This window comes from Rhinichthys klamathensis, unplaced genomic scaffold (assembly GCF_029890125.1).
Source record: "Rhinichthys klamathensis goyatoka isolate OS25496 unplaced genomic scaffold, OSU_Roscu_1.1 h1tg000033l_1, whole genome shotgun sequence".
NCBI classification, from domain to species: Eukaryota; Metazoa; Chordata; class Actinopteri; order Cypriniformes; family Leuciscidae; genus Rhinichthys; species Rhinichthys klamathensis.
Window position 1 is genome coordinate 338,887 of NW_026606582.1, and position 16,762 is coordinate 355,648.

The following is a 16,762-nucleotide window of genomic DNA, read 5'->3' on the forward strand; positions in this document are numbered from 1 at the left end:
TTTAACACACATGGTTCATACAGCATTATTCGGCATATACTGTCACCTGTAACGTTAAATACTTTAATTTGATTTTTTCTTCCATTGGTTTTCTCGAAGTGATAACATACGTGCTTGCACGATGAGGAAAAACTTAAACACTTTATAACACATACATCTGACACATCAGAGTTTAAATGTGGTTTAATGTTTCACAATCACCAAAAAAATCAAATTACAGTCTGATGTAGATTAGATCTGTTGCTGGTTTGAGTGACATTTGAGTAAATATTATTTTAGCTAAGTTCAGAGTCGCTTTTAGTGCTATGAAAGACTGCGCCTTGGTAACTAAACGTGTGCCACGAGAACACCCTGTTTAGGTTCTTATAAACTCTTAATTCTATATTGTATAAAACTAAATAGGAGCAATACTCTGGAAACACAAGCTCCTTAATTACTAAAATCAAATCCAATAGGCTACTCTTCAATTCCATACGGCGTAGAAGCCCTGTCTGAATAAACAACTTAAAACATACTCCTTATCAAATTGTGTGCATTGTATATATATTTTGACAATCTTTTATAACGGTTATGCATCAGAGATATTAGGATATTTTAAAAGTTAAAAAGTAACAAAATTGTCTATAAATAAGATAATAAAAAACGGAAAAGGAAAACGCGCACCCGTATGATTGTAAACCACATCCGTGATGCAAAGCATATTCCACTCATTCTTCATTTTCTCCACCAGGTTGCCAACATCTGTCCAGGTGTAAGCTTGTCCATGAGGGGAGAAGTCTGGGTTAAGCTCCAGCTGATCGGCCAGGGAGTAACAGGAGCGAGACTCACCCAGCGTCTGCAGTGGTGTGAAGTGAATCATATTATACCCTAAAAAAATAGAAATTTAATATGAAATCAGTTACTTTGAAACAGAATACTAACTGAATATTAAGATATATTTCAGTTAATTTACCAATGTAATAAAACCGGCAAAGTATGATCTACGTGCATTTCAATGATAGACCTTATAGTGTATTGTGGAGTGCAGTAAGTGAGGAGACAAGAGACGGAGATGCGTCGAGTCAACTTTACTATCCACTTCAATAATTCTATCACACAGTACAGCGAGTGATATCAAAACAAAACACAACGTCAAAAACCGGAAAACGTCATCGACTAACCTCCCCTTCCTTAAAGGTACAGTCCCTTGGTGAATGTCTCTTTCAGACTTCCTTGTGGGTCACTACACAGGCCCCCCCAGAATTCACCCATAAACAGGGCCAGGCTGAACATGTACCCCAAATTAAACATGTGACACTATGCACTAGTGCAAAACAGAACAGTCCAGCACATAACAGTCCCTCCAACAAAGTCAACGTACAGGGGGGCGGACTGGGCGGCCATAGCGGCTGCGCTTAACAGTAGAGGGGCCAAGGGCAAGGGGCGGGGCAGGGGCAGGGGTCGAGGTTGCCGCAGGTGGGCGCCCTCGCCGTGGGGGCAGGGCCAGCTGAAGCGGTTCGCCAATATCCACATGAGCAGGCTTGAGACGGTCAATAGCCACCCGCTCAGGCCTGCCCCCCATATCCACAACAAAGTTCTTAGACCCCCCCACCAGGACACGGAAGGGCCCATCGTATGGGGGCTGCAGCGGTGTCCGATGGCCATCATGGCGGATGAAGACATACTTGGCTGATGGTAAATCCTTGGGCACATAGGACCGGGGAAGGCCATGGTGAGACGTCGGAATAGGAACAAAAGCATCTGCAATGTCCCGAGATGCAGCCCGATGTGAGGCAACTGACCACGGGGCCGTGGCATCTGGAAGAAACTCCCCCGGAACACGCAGAGGCTGGCCATACACCAGCTCGGCCGATGAGGCTTGAAGATCTTCCTTGGGGGCGGAGCGAAGGCCAAGCATAACCCATGGGAGGCGGTCAGCCCAGTCGCTGCCCGTAAGGCTGGCCCTGAGCGCGGCCTTCATGTCACGATGAAACCGCTCGCACAATCCGTTGCTCTGTGGGTTATAGGCTGTGGTACGGTGGACCTTCACCCCAAGGACCTCGGCGACCGCAGACCAAAGCTCCGATGTGAACTGCGGACCCCGGTCCGAGGAGAGGTCGGACGGTGTGCCAAAACGGGCCACCCAAGCCATAATGAACGCCCGGGCCACTTCCGCTGATGTAGTGGAGGACAGGGGAACTACTTCTGGCCACCTGGTGGTCCTGTCCACCATGGTGAGGAGGTAGGTGTAACCACGGGAGGGGGGAAGTGGGCCCACCAGGTCCACATTCACATGATCAAAACGTCTCTCTGGCACTTTGAAGGGTGCCAAAGGAGCCTTGGTATGACGAGTCACCTTTGCGCGCTGGCACGCCACACAGGCCGCAGCCCAGGCCCTGATGTCCCTCCGCAGTCCCGGCCAGACGAACTTGGCCCCCACCAGCTTGGTAGAGGCCTTCACCCCCGGGTGGGAAAGACCATGGATGGCATTAAAAACTTTATGCCTCCAGCCAGCAGGTACCATGGGGCGAGGTTGGCCAGTGGAGACGTCGCAGAGGAGTGTAGCGTTGGCCGTGTCAAACATCACATCTTCCATGAGCAGCGCCGTGGGGGCCGTCCTGTAGGCTTGCACCTCAGAGTCCGCCATTTGATCCGCAGCCATAGCCGCATAGTCGAGGCCCAAGTGGACGGAACCAGCGACTGCCCGGGAGAGGCAGTCGGCGACGAAATTGTCCTTGCCAGCCACGTGCTGAATGTCAGTGGTAAACTCGGAGATGGCCGAGAGCTGACGCTGCTGTCGACCAGACCATGGCTCCGTAGACTTGGCCATAGCAAACGTCAGCGGCTTGTGGTCAACGAAAGCCGTGAACCGCCGACCCTCCAACAGGAAACGGAAATGACGGGTGGCAAGGAAAAGACCCAGGAGCTCCCTGTCGAAGGCGCTGTACTTCCTCTCATTGTCCCGGAGCTTCCTGCTGAAAAAGGCCAGCGGCTGCCAGGCCCCGTTCACCCACTGCTCACACACAGCCCCCACGGCGTAATCAGAAGCGTCCGTAGTAAGAGCAACTGGGGCGGTCGGGGACGGGTGCGCCAGCAGAGCAGCGTTGGCCAGCGCAGTTTTGGCAGCATCAAACGCATCAGCCATCTCTGGGGACCAAGCCAACACGTCCACCGGTCTCCTACCCCGCAAAGCGTAGTACAATGGACGCATGAGCTGGGCCGCACGGGGGAGGAAACGGTTGTAGAAGTTCACCATGCCCAGGAACTCCTGCAGGGACTTCACAGTGCGTGGGCGTGGAAAACTGGCGACGGCCTCCACCTTGGCAGGGAGGGGAACTGCCCCCTGTGGGGTGACGTGGTGGCCGAGGAAATTGATGGATGACCGGCCAAACTCGCACTTGGCCGGGTTGATGATGAGGCCATGCTCACTGAGCCGGCCGAACAGCTGCCGGAGATGCGTCCGGTGGTCGTCTGCGGACGCGCTGGCCACGAGAATGTCGTCCAAGTAAACAAACATGAATGGCATATCTCGCAGCACCGAGTCCATGAGACGCTGAAACGTCTGCGCTGCCCCCTTGAGGCCGAAAGGCATCCGTAGGAATTCGAAAAGGCCAAAGGGTGTGATGACTGCTGTTTTGGGGACATCCTGTGGGTGGACAGGCACCTGGTGGTAACCGCGCACCAGGTCCACCTTTGAGAAAATGGTGGCGCCGGCTAGGTGGGCGGAGAAGTCCTGGATGTGCGGCACTGGGTACCGGTCGGGTGTGGTGGCATCGTTCAGGCGACGGAAATCTCCACAGGGACGCCATCCGCCATCAGCCTTGGTCACCATGTGCAGGGGGGACGCCCACGGGCTGTTGGAGCGGCGCACGATGCCGAGGTGCTCCATGGTGGCGAACTCCTCCCTGGCGATAGCGAGCTTGGCAGAGTCGAGGCGCCGGGCTCGTGCGTAGACTGGGGGGCCCACCGTGGTGATGTAGTGCTCCACGCCATGCTTAGCCACCGCCGATGAAAACGTGGGTGTGGTGATGTCAGGGAACTCAGCAAGTAGGCGTTGATACAGGTCCCCGTTGGCCAGCGTGTTCGACAGACAAAGCGCCCCTGTCCCTCCCAGCGTGCAGGGGTACGAAGCAAAAGAGAGGGCATCGATCAGGCGGCAGTTTGTAACATCCACCAACAGTCTATAAGCGCAGAGAAAATCCGCCCCCAGGAGCGACGTAGACACAGCTGCCATGACGAAGTCCCAGCCGAAACGCCGCCCGCCGAAACACACTTCCACATGCCTCGTGCCATAGGTACGAATGGGTGTGCCGTTAGCAGCGTCCATCGGGGGGCCGTGCCCGCCAGCCATAGTGTCCACAGGCTGCGCCGGCAGGATGCTGCGCTGAGCCCCAGAATCGACCAGCAGCCGCCGGCCGGACAAGGTGTCAGTGATGAATAACAGCTTGCAGTCACGGCCAGCGCCCATAGCTGCTAATGAGCGCCGGCCCTGGCTTTTCCCTGGGCTCCGAAACTGCAAGGCTGACGACACTGCTTGGCTTTTGCCCCAAACCTGGAATGGTAATAACACCACCCGTCCTCACGCTGTCGGCGGGCCGTCACAGCAGCTGCAGTGTCTGGGTCGTCCTCCGAGGGTGGAACAGACGTGCGCTGGGTGGGCAGCAGTGCATGGACAAACTGCTGTCGGTTGGCGAGGAATATCCTGTCTGCCTCCACAGCCAGTGCTCGGTAGTCCCTGGAGGAAGGGAGGGGGGAACTAGCCAGTGCGGTGCGCACGGGTGCTGGAAGCTGCCGCAGGAATATGTGCGCGAAAAGGAACGAGGGATCCGCCGCGCCCAGCACCGCCAGCATCCTCTCCATTAACTCGGACGGCTTGCTGTCGCCAAGGCCGTTCAGGGACAGCAGGCGGTCTGCCTTTTCCAGTTCTGACAGTTCAAAGAGGCTCAACAGGAACGTTTTAAGTGCGTCGTACTTGCCGTCAGCTGGAGGAGCCTCTAACAGCGCCATAGCCCTGGCCGTCGTCGAGGCATCTAAGGCCGCTACCACGTGGAAATACTTTGTAACGTCCTGTGTTATTCCTCTCAGCTGGAACTGTGCCTCGATGTGCTGAAACCACGGCCGTGGATTGTGCTGCCAAAAGTCCGGTAACTTGATGGTGGCTGCGTAGATAGCGCCGACATTAGCCGCGCCGCTAGCAGCGGCCGGCGCCGCGGCCGCAGCGTTTTCACCACCGTCGTTGTGTGACATAATTCAGCCGTGTTCAACTCGCGTCGGGGGTCACCAATGTGGAGTGCAGTAAGTGAGGAGACAAGAGACGGAGATGCGTCGAGTCAACTTTACTATCCACTTCAATAATTCTATCACACAGTACAGCGAGTGATATCAAAACAAAACACAACGTCAAAAACCGGAAAACGTCATCGACTAACCTCCCCTTCCTTAAAGGTACAGTCCCTTGGTGAATGTCTCTTTCAGACTTCCTTGTGGGTCACTACAGTATGATTATATACGGCCATTAGTAATGCACTGCGGATAATAATATTCCAATTAATATCGGGTGGGTTAAAGAGATCGTTAATGTGTTGACATTAATACGATAAGACACGGAATTCTCATTTCATGGTAAAATGCAACGAACGTGCGTCACTCCTTTAATTTGTTTTCAACAACAACTTTTATCTTCAGGGAAAAAACATATAGTATGCATCAATCACCTCCTAGTGGTCATTATATAAAACACAAAGGAAAAAAAGATATTGCTTTATAACTTAACAGCTTTAACTAAAAATATACATACGCGTAACAGAAATTATTCTGATAGGAGAGTTTTCCAGCATAATGATGGAAATATTAAATTGTTAAAAGCTGACTTTTTTGTTTTCTTATGTGGCAAGACTCTTTATGTGTCAGAGTGTGTGGCTCTTAAAGGAACACTCCGACTTTTTGGGACTTTAGCCTATTCACCTTATCCCCCAGAGTTAGATAAGTCCATACATACCTTTTTCATCTCCGTGCGTGCTATAAGTCTGTTTGACGCACCCACCGCTAGCCTAGCTTAGCACAAAGACTGGAATTAAATGGTTGCAGCTAGCATACTAATCCAAATAAGTGACAAAATAACGCAAACATTTTCCTATTTACATGTTGTGATTTGTATAGTCACAGAGTGTACAAAAAACAAAGTCACATGAGACACAGACATATTTTAACCGTATAAATACTGGGAACTATATTCTCTGAAGGCGAAGCACTGCTACTTGGGTGGAGTGATAACCGCAGCACCTGAGACGAGCCGTGGTGAGGAGCAGAGAGCGCGTCTCAGGTGCTGCGGTTATCTTTCCGCCCAAGTAGCAGTGCTTCGCCTTCAGTTGGTTGTAATTTCTCCTGCTTTCAGGCGTTTATCCCCCAAAGCCGTACAGGGTGCGTCCCTGTCTCTTCAGCGCGTACACAACATCCATGGCGGTAACGGTCTTTCTCTTGGCGTGCTCGGTGTAGGTGACGGCATCGCGGATCACGTTCTCCAGAAACACCTTCAACACTCCGCGGGTCTCCTCGTAGATCAGTCCGGAGATGCGCTTGACGCCGCCGCGGCGAGCCAGACGACGGATGGCGGGTTTGGTAATTCCCTGGATATTATCGCGCAAAACTTTACGGTGACGCTTAGCGCCTCCTTTCCCGAGTCCTTTACCGCCTTTGCCTCTTCCAGACATTCTTACAACTGACTAATTATTTTTACAGCTAAAATTAAGAATGCTAGCAAAGCGTACAAAAAGAGCTTTTACAATCGCTTACAGGACCTTGTTGATCACATGTAGGCGGAGCTGCAACGCCATTTGATGCGCGTTCCAGCAGAAAGTCTACAGAAGCTCAGCGTTTGTGGATGAATAAATTAAGTGGATGAATAAATTAAGACAAATAACGTTGACACGGGAAACCAATGAAACTGCGATTTCATATATGTAAACAATATAAATTTTAGTACAGATAGTCATCTCTTTCCTTTATGATACTTCCACTGATATTTGCACAGCATAAGCAATACAATTCTTTAGCATTATTCCTTAGACGTTAGTTTATTTTCCAATCCCATACTGTTGTATTATATGCACCCAGAAGTAAAGGTGTTTTATTTACACTACAGGTGAATGGGACGAGCTACACATATTGTTTTTTTTTCTTTACTCGACTTGTTATAAGCACATAAACACATGCATTCATTGGTTGCATGATTAACCCCTTAAGTGTCACGGGCCCCCGGTGGGCCCAAATCCTTTACATTTTTAAAACAGTAATATCCCAGACAGCAGACGACTCCGAGCCGGATCCGTCTCTAAACCGGCAAATCCGCGTTACAGTCACGTCCGTTTCACCGCTGTAATACGGATCCAGCCCGGGCCCTAGTTTTAGTGCGCGGGAACAACAGTCGCGAAACAGATTCGGGCCGCATCCGTGACACGAGCGCGCGATTTTCCTTTCTGCAGCAGAACGAAGGAGGCAGCCAGATCGGTAACTCGGTAGCTGCTACCTCAAAACCTTCACCAAGGTAAGTCCCATAGTGTGCTCAAACTGCTATTAATAAATTAATTTCTTGATTATGTTTTGTATTCGTTAACTTAAAATGTTTTTTTTTTGTTTTTTTTGCTCCTTTGATCGGTTTTGAATACGTATTAACGTTAGCTGACTCTAATGTTATCAAAGGGAGAGCATGCTAACACGAAGATGGTCCAGAAGACTGTAATTAACGAATATAATTGACGAATTTAACTGCTTCTACTTATTATTATGAACTATTATAAATTTCTGTTTTTTTTTTTAATGTGCTGCGTGGTTATGTCAGTGATAGCTTGCGTTACGTTATCGTCAACCCTTAAGCTAACTTAGCTAAGGTCTCCCGCAGACCCTCATTTTAAAAGAGATTTTATATTAACGTTACCTGTCAAAAGTTTGAAAACGTTTTTGAAATAAGTATAGTCTGCTCTCCAAGACTGCATTTGATTACAAACTGCAGTGACTGTGCAGTCCGTCATTTTTTTTTTCCGTAACAATTTTTTTGTGTTCAAAATGTACAACATTTGCATAATGAGTGAATACATCATGAATACATTTTCCAAATCGTGTTTTTGTCTTACCCTGAATCTCTATGTTACAATGGACCCTAGTTACATAAAGTTACTTCACGATTGCTGTGCAAATTTACTCTGTGCCTATAATAGTATTCACTGCTCTCATCTATATTTTCAGATCATTAATCAAAACAGAAAATAGAATTATACAGTTTTATATCATGTATTTTTGTCTTTTCAGATATCTGCTGTGGGAGGACAAAACGTCAAAAACATCACATGGAACATACTGCACAGGCTGATTTGGCCTAGATGCCGGGTTACACCCTTACTCCTTTTTTTTTTTTTTTTTTGAAGGACATCCTGGGATTTTTAATGACGACAAGTGAGTCAGGACCTCGGTTTAACGTCTCATCCGAAGGACAGTGCTCTTTGACAGTATAGTGTCCCCGCCACTACACTGGGGCATTAGGACCCACACAGACCACAGGGTGAGCGCCCCCTGCTGGCCTCACTAACACCTCTTCCAGCAGCAACCTGGTTTTCTCAGGAGGTCTACCATCCAGGTACTAACCAGGCTCAGCCCTGCTTAGCTTCAATTGGCAACCAGTCTTGGGCTACAGGGTGATATGGCTATAGTAAACCATCTCCACAAATAATATTTATGGCTAAGATATAACTATTTCTTAAAATTAATTTCTTACTTTAGTAATTCAGTCCCATCAAACTACTTTTGTGATATCTGATTATGATAAATTTAAAGGGATAGTTCACCCAATTTTTCACCCACAGTTCACCCACAGGTATTGAGTTTATTTTGCTGGTGTATGTTTCCCTTTAAATTAATATTTAAATAATTGAAATACCTGTTTATCCCTTAAATGATCTACATTACTGAAGAACTATCAATTAGGAGCTTATAAGTTATTAGTCTGGGGAAGTTGGAGATGTTTATTGCACTTTTTTGTTTTGTTTTCAACAGGAGCTGTAAGGAGTAACCAGTCCTCTACTGCTGCAGCAGACACTGATATTAATCTTGCCTCTGACCGTGGCGGCGGCCGGAAAGAGCGTGCAAGAGCCAAAGAGGCATTAACTGAGGTAAATTTCAGTTAGAAGCAGCATAAGGGGGGGTTTCACATTTTACAAGCCATCAGGGTGGTTCCCAAGAACTAATGGAAAGATTTCTCAGTCTAATTCAGAACGTTTCAAAAACATGTCTTCATCCAGCGCTTACACAGCGTTTGAAAGCAGGCGTCTATCAGCGGATCCATCTATCGGTGGTAAGCGGTCGGTGAAGACAACATGTTTTTGAAACGTTGATCATTGTAGCCAATCACAGACATTATATATGTTGAGCACATGGACACAATGGCCAATCAGAGACATGTTGAGCCCCTCAGCAGTCAGATTTCTCATTTAATGGTAATTACATCTACTGTTTTCGTTAAAGTCCCTGTAAAGGCAATTCTATAAAAAAATTCTAAACGTATTATAAATGCTAGAAATGTATTGCTAAAACATATTACAAAGACTGAGAACTGTGAAGTACTGAATTGTGGAGTTTATTAATTTAAACAGTTTTTCACCATTGCTGTGATCTGGATTTTTTGGGCAGGGCTAAAACGGGGGCTCCATGATGCACTGAAGCCACCAAGGTCTTGGACACGCCCCTACCTGATGACGCACTAGAGTCACTGAGCCTATCGCAGCTCAATCGCGAGTTACTATCAGCCTACAGTTTACTAGCTACTATGCCCACGGCTCTGGCTATGCCTTCGTCACATAAATACATATAACCAGAATGCAATCACTTCCAAAACAGATCGCTGTCCTTATTTAAATTTCCGAAAAATTATCGTATCAAGAAGAGGTGGATTAATCTTGTGAAGAGCTAACGTTACCTTGATGGAGAGCTGATGATCACCAACAACACCCGCCTATGTAGAGATCAGGAGTTAGTCAACTTAGTTAGCAACGATGGTTTTGGAAACGCACCCCAGGATAGTTTATAAACTTTCGTCGGAGACAACTGGAATTCAATGATGATCCGTTGTTACTGGTGGTGAATGGGGCCGAACCGACTATCTCCCGCCTCGGCCTTCATCCTCCCGTCGCGCCGTCAACTGGTGCCATCATTGGCAGCGCGTGCCTGCGAGACTGCGCGAGTCATCTTTCCCGCGAGTGGCCGTGGTTTCAGCGCAGCCAGCGGACATGCCCCCAGTGTTTGACAGCAGACTACTGCTCATTCATTCGAGATTTTGATAGCTTATTTTATTTACTTGGTGGCTTTTTTAATCATTAAAATTTGGCTGGGTGGCTAATAACACATTTTTCTGTGGTATGACAAACTCAGAACACATACTTAATTTTGACTTTACAGGGACTTTAAAGACTAGTTTACAAATAAAAAAACAGCAGTGTCATAATATTATATTATTAGCCCAAATACAGACAATACAAGTCAACTTAAAATAGGTCCATTTATAGTCAATCAATAGTCTGTCTCTGAACGGCTTTTTTCTTTGTCTTTTGTTTGCAGATGCCTCATGGGAATTAAACGGCAGTTCTGAAGGGGTTTTCCTGTGGCTTTCCTACCCGTTCTGTTTGGTTCTTGTTGTATGATGAACATTTTTGGGATTCAGCTTTTTGCGGCCTCTTTGCTACTCAAGATCACCTTGTGTTTTTGGGACAAATAAAGTGTGTTAGTACACAGCACAAGCATGTTAAAGTCGGCATGAAACGGAAGTTGAGATTGTCATTTTTTCCTTGTTGTGACGTATATCCGAGTGAAACGGCTTCTGAAATTAGAAAAAAATGTAGGGCGGGGCTTGATTTCGTCCTTCGGGAATCGATTGGATCGTTGGAGGTTGGGCGTTGCAAACAAAATGGAGGCAGATTTGAACGTATCTTCTCTGAGAGGCGTTGCACCGATAGCCGCACCCTCATCGGCTCTGGCCGCACCCTTTCGCCATTGCACGTGACCGAAAGAGAAGAGAGGTCGTTTCGAGGGGGGAGGGAAGGGTAATGTATTTGATTAAAGATTATAACGGTACATGAATTTAAAAAAAATAATGAAGTGCACAGATAAATCATTTATAATAAACACTACAATATTACACATAAAAAGATTTGTCAAATTTGATTTCATGCCGACTTTAATGTATTCTTTATAATGTAAATTGAGAAGTTCTGAGATGAACTATTTTTGTACCACTGTTTGAAACTTTGTAAGCCCAGCAAGTACTTAAGTGGTTTATGAAATAACATCTAAAGCTTGTTTTTGTAACTTATCTGAAGAATCAGAGAATAAGTTACAGTCTGTTTTGTCTTGTTAAATTAGAAAACTTACTGCATCAAATGTAAATTATTATATTTTTCATGTGAAACTACTTCTACTACACTAATTGCAAGGAATGTCTTGCTTTCATAAACCAACAAGCCACTAATAAACCACCTATTTTCCTGAGTATGAACTTTGATTTTAGCTCTTGTGAAAAAAATAGCAAAAGAAAAGATGCACACAGTGGCACTGTTTTTGCATTTTGTTTATTCAAATAAATGGACGATGGATCAAAATAAAAGCCCTTGAATGTCAAATTTGTTTTTTTCCGAATGCATGATTATTGTAAAGTAGTGGATTAGTGAATTAGTGCTAGTGGATTCTTGAAAATTCTAGATATGTATATTACTAGCGTGTGTGTGTACGGTCTACAAAATGAGCTGGCCCTGATCCGGCATAGTTCTGGACCAGATTCAAAACAGAGCTGGACCAGATCTGGCCCACATCTGGGCCAAATCGCCATAAAGGAATCCGGAGCTGGCCCAGTTCTGGTCCAGATGAGGAAAAAACGGATCCGTGCCGGTATTGGCCCGTTGTGCCAAAAGACACCGGCCCGGGTCCGTTGCGCGGATCTGGCCCAGAACTTACGAAGTGTCTGGGCCAGATCTGGGCCAGATGATTTTTGCTATCTGGGATCCCATACTAAACCTAAACTAATCTTGACAAACTATATATCATTTGAAAGCTTACAATCTCTAGTTTCCATATTTGGTGATTGATTTTCAAAACAAATTACAGAGGAGCCGTAATTTATCAATTTGCAACAATAATATTTTCATACTCTTAGACCTTTATTTTGAAATAGTGATGAACATGAAAAATCATGAAAGAAGGGTAGAAACCTCAGTTTGTTTTCATGCCAAGAGTTCAAAAGATAGCATCCATTCAATTATTTTAAAAAAAAAGGTCTGAATTTTTTTTTATATATAAAGAAAAAAATTATATGATGTGGCAGGAAGCTAAAACGCACATGCGTGTTCTTTTTATGTTTCTTAGAGGTTGAAATCATATCAAAATCTGCCAAACTTCTCATATTACTTCTGAATAGGATGTGTACTTCATAAATTGTATGAGAATTGTGGAAATAATGGTTCAGATCACTCAAAACACATATGGAAATAGAGGCGCCCTTATATGGGCAGTAATGGAGTCTGGTTGTTATCTAGTGAAAAAGTTTGGTACTGCGCCCAAACAAAATCTTACTGAAAGCTCATTTTTTTGAGATATCAACCTAAAATTTGAAACACAACTTGTTCAGATTTTTGGCTTTGATTTTTTTGCAGTTATAGAGTCGCCCAGGTTTTGAAAATATATATTTTATATAAAATATGAATAATTAATTTTTTTACATTGTACATTTTCATAAACTCAAACTTCTATAACTTTTTTTCTGTTTCACTTTCTTAATTTATTTCACTTCTACAAAAATCTGCCAAATGTCTTCTTTAAAACAAGACCAATCTTACGTCTATATTCCAAAGCATTCTTGAATTACAACCATTTAAGTTCGAAATGTGCATTTTAATGTATATTCAAAAAAAGGGGGGTGACACTTAAAGGGTTAAATCAGTTTTACAGCTGTTACTTTTTGCAAAATAAAAATAACCGTTTCTGTAAAAATCCCTTTTATGCCTCCAAACTGATGTCGATGTCCATGGGTCTTATTTAGTTTGTATATTGATAAATAGGTAATGCTTGATATTTAATTAAATATCTCCAGAAATTACTTTGCCGCCTTTAAAATGAGGCAAGTTGGTGAAACCTTGTGGGGGAAAAGCCACACCTTTACCCAACATGTAAACAAGAGAATAAGGATTAATGATCCTGAAACTGGTAGGACATGTGATTCAGGGGTGGGGCTATAAGTGGCATGGAGCAGACGCGTCTGTGCTGTCCGCCTTTTCTAGCCAATGAAACACCTTCAAACCATATATACAGCCAATCAGAGGCAGACAATCCAGCCATTTTACATTACCATGAGCTTCAAAAAAAAAAAAAAAGCTTACCATTCCAGTGCAGAATCAGATCCACTGTGAGGTGAGCCGAAGATTAACATTCCCGAACCAGTGAAATCTGCCCATAAAGAAGGCGCTCACCAAGACGACCGAACAAAGCGGGAAGAAACATCTAAAATCCCAAATAAAGAGAATTACACCAAATTTCAAAGTTGAAGCTGTTTTTCCTGTTCTCGTTTAGCCCTGGTCTGGCCACACCCACCGGCAGAGCGCGTCATTCACATGGTAATGACCTGAATGTAGGAAACAACCCCGATCAACAGGATAAAAGTGGCGGCAAACTTTTGTTTGGCTTTATTTACTTTTCCTCAAGATGGCTCGTCACGCACACGAGGAAGCTCTTCGGATGATCGTAGACAGCGAGGAAGAATTCACTTGTTCGTCAGAGTCAGAAGATGAAGAAGACGTTGATGATGAAGGCCTGCATCCAGCACAGGACACATTTTCTGAAGAGTAAGCCGTTTATTCTTCTTTTAGTTATTATAGTCGCATATAAGTTAGCTGTTTCAAACCAATATGGGCAGACGGAAATCTGCCAGTTTGTAATTTTCTGAGTGAGATGTCTTGTTCTGGATTCTAAATGCATTGCAAAACAAGCGTATACATGTTATACTCTAATGTGAAGAGAGAGAGATACTTAGCAACGGAGCTTAACTTGTGTTCTCCAACATCTGCTGAGGTGTAAATGTTTTGAATGTGTTAACAGTGTCGATGCCTCATCAACAGCCATAAAGCGCGCGACCGTATATCCATTAATTATCAATGGACCCTTTTCACAGACTGTGATGACTAGTTTTAATGGTGATCAGCATTTTAAATCCTGCTCTCTCTCTGTGTGTGTATATATATATTTAAATGTACATTTATAACTATACTTGGTAAAAATTGGTAAACAGTTGCATCAAATTATAAAAAAACCTAGGGTGTTTCTAATGGCTGTGTGAGTGACTAAAATTAACATATTTTTTACTCTTCTTGACTGGCTCTATCAAGTTTTCTCTATCTTTTTACTCTTTTTGAAATTTGTGAAAACACTATTGTGAAGTTTTTCTATTGCTATTTGAGCAAATTAAAACAAAATATATATTCAATGTTAACTCTCATTCACCACTTTAGAATTTAACCCAACTAGGATGATTTTCTCTTCTGAGAAACCTGGAAATGTGAAAAGGGTCTATCACTTATGCATGCACTGGTTTGCCAGCTTGGATAACATGCTAACAAATGTTTACTAATATTTGTGCTTGTTCTTTTTCTTTTCTTAGGAATGTGGTTCCTTCACGTGGACCTCACACAGGACACAAGCATCGTTCAGTTTTCAACGCGGTTGAGAATCTTAATGAGTAAGTGCACGTTTACCCCGTCATTTTACAAGTGACATATTATTCCACAGTATATGTAATCAAAATTAATCTAAGCAAAGTATATGTGCATGTGTAATGTGTAATAGCTTTTTAATGAGTGGGCAAAATATCAGTATAAGTAATTGATAATGGTGTTGTGATCCTGTTGTCAACATGCTCACTTTTGTTTTCTCCCCCCACAGATGTGAGAATGACAGTGACCAGATTCCTGTTTTAAAGAGAGCCAAGACTCTGTCATGGAGAAAAGAGACTGATGTTGATGTGGCTCCAAAGTCTCTGAGATTCCTGCCAGCTCGGGAACCTGGGCCGCAGTCGAATCTTGCTGACTCGCACTCTCCTATGAGTCTTTTCAAACTGTTTTTCTCAGAGAGCGCCGTGTCCAATCTGTGCCACAACACAAACGCTCAGGCTGCCAGGGCACTTTCAAAGGGTCGCAAATACAGTTGGACAGATGTCAGTGTTGGCGAGCTTTACCGCTACATTGGACTCGTCTTCTACATGGCCTCTGTGAAGATGAGCTCCATCGCTGACTACTGGCGGCAGGGCAGTCTCTTCTCTGTGCCTTTTCCCGCCACAGTCATGTCTAGGGACCGATACCGCACCATTTCATGGAATTTGCACGTAAGTCACCCAGACGCAGACAAGGAAAATGACAAAAAGAGGGGAACAGCTGAACATGACCAGCTTTTCAGAGTCAGACCCCTCATGGACACTATCCGTCTTGCGTGCAAAACCTTTTATCATCCCAGAAGAAATTTGGCTGTGAAGGAAAGACTGGTGGCATGCAGAGCAAATGCAGGAATGAGAAGATTCATGAAAGCCGAGCCAGCAAAGCTGGGCTTCAAGTTTTTTGTCCTGGCGGACTCGTCGAATGGATATACTGTGGACCTCTCTGTGTACACGGGCAAGAACATCTTTCCCACTGGCCGTGGGCTTTCTTATGATGCTGTGATGTCTCTTCTGGACAAGAAAGCTTTGGGCTCTGGGTACCATGTGTACATGGACGATTTCTATACAAGTCCAAAGCTCTTAACAGACTTGTTTGCTATGAAGTTTGGTGCTTGTGGGACTTACAGAGACTATAGGAAGGACTTCCCACAGAGCGCATCTAATTCACTGACCAAAAAGTCCAGCAGGGGATCCATCCGGTGGATTCGGGATGGGCCTCTTGTGTGTGTGAAATGGATGGACAAACGAGAGGTGTCTGTTTGTTCCACCATCCATGCTGCCTATACAGGAGACCGTGTGCAACGACAAGTGAAAGCACAAGATATACGGAGGACAAAGTCTTTTCCATGTCCTGCGCCTGTGACCGCGTACAACCAGCACATGACAGGTGTTGACCCGTCCGACCAGCTGTTGCAGTACTACACTGCACAGCACAACACCATGAAGTGGTACAGAAAAGTCTTTCTACAGTTCTTGGATGTTGCTGCCACCAACGCTTTCATATTGCACAAGGAGCTACACGGCAACATGACACACAAGGCCTTTATGGAAGAGCTTGTTGCAGAGCTCTGCGGTGTGTCTGAGAAAGCAGATCCAGAACAGACCAGTAATGACCATGTGCCGGTTCCAGGAGCTGAGCTGACCTCCAATGTCAGAAATATTGCCACTGTTGGTCGCCGCATATGTGTGCATTGCAAAGCAGTGCGTGGCAAGAAGCAACAAACGCCATGGAAATGCCAGGCATGTGACGTTCATTTGTGTCTTCAGTTGAACAGGAACTGTTTCCAGGAATGGCACAACGATTTGTGAGTGTTCAAACCTGGGTGCACAAAAATGTGCCTTAAATTCAAATACAGAAGAGGGTGTGTAATTGATGTACACCATTGTTGTAAATAAACTAAAAAGTCTCCTCACATTCTCACACATTTATGTATTTCATATTCATAGAACCTTTTGGGAACGGATCAATATTTCCCCATGTGCTGAATGCAGTTTTTATGACCACTGTCTTTCACAATGCTTTTATGAAACCAGAAAATCAAAGTAGCATTA

At 45.0% G+C, this 16,762-nt stretch overlaps 1 protein-coding gene across 2 annotated transcripts; it reads left to right on the forward strand.

Moving 5' to 3' along the window:
- Positions 1-13,601: 13,601 nt before the first annotated feature.
- LOC130080337 (piggyBac transposable element-derived protein 4-like) lies at positions 13,602-16,582 on the forward strand. 2 transcript variants are annotated; one of them, XM_056245693.1, is made up of 2 exons: positions 13,602-13,850; positions 14,944-16,582. In XM_056245693.1, the coding sequence occupies exons 1-2, from the start codon at positions 13,711-13,713 to the stop codon at positions 16,517-16,519; spliced, it is 1,716 nt and encodes a 571-aa protein (XP_056101668.1). In that variant the 5' UTR covers positions 13,602-13,710; the 3' UTR covers positions 16,520-16,582. The 2 variants fall into 2 exon arrangements, 1 of the variants encoding a protein (XP_056101668.1); XR_008806668.1 differs by lacking the exon at positions 14,944-16,582 and adding an exon at positions 14,663-14,735 and having other exon boundaries at positions 13,723-13,850.
- The last annotated feature ends 180 nt before the right edge of the window (positions 16,583-16,762 follow it).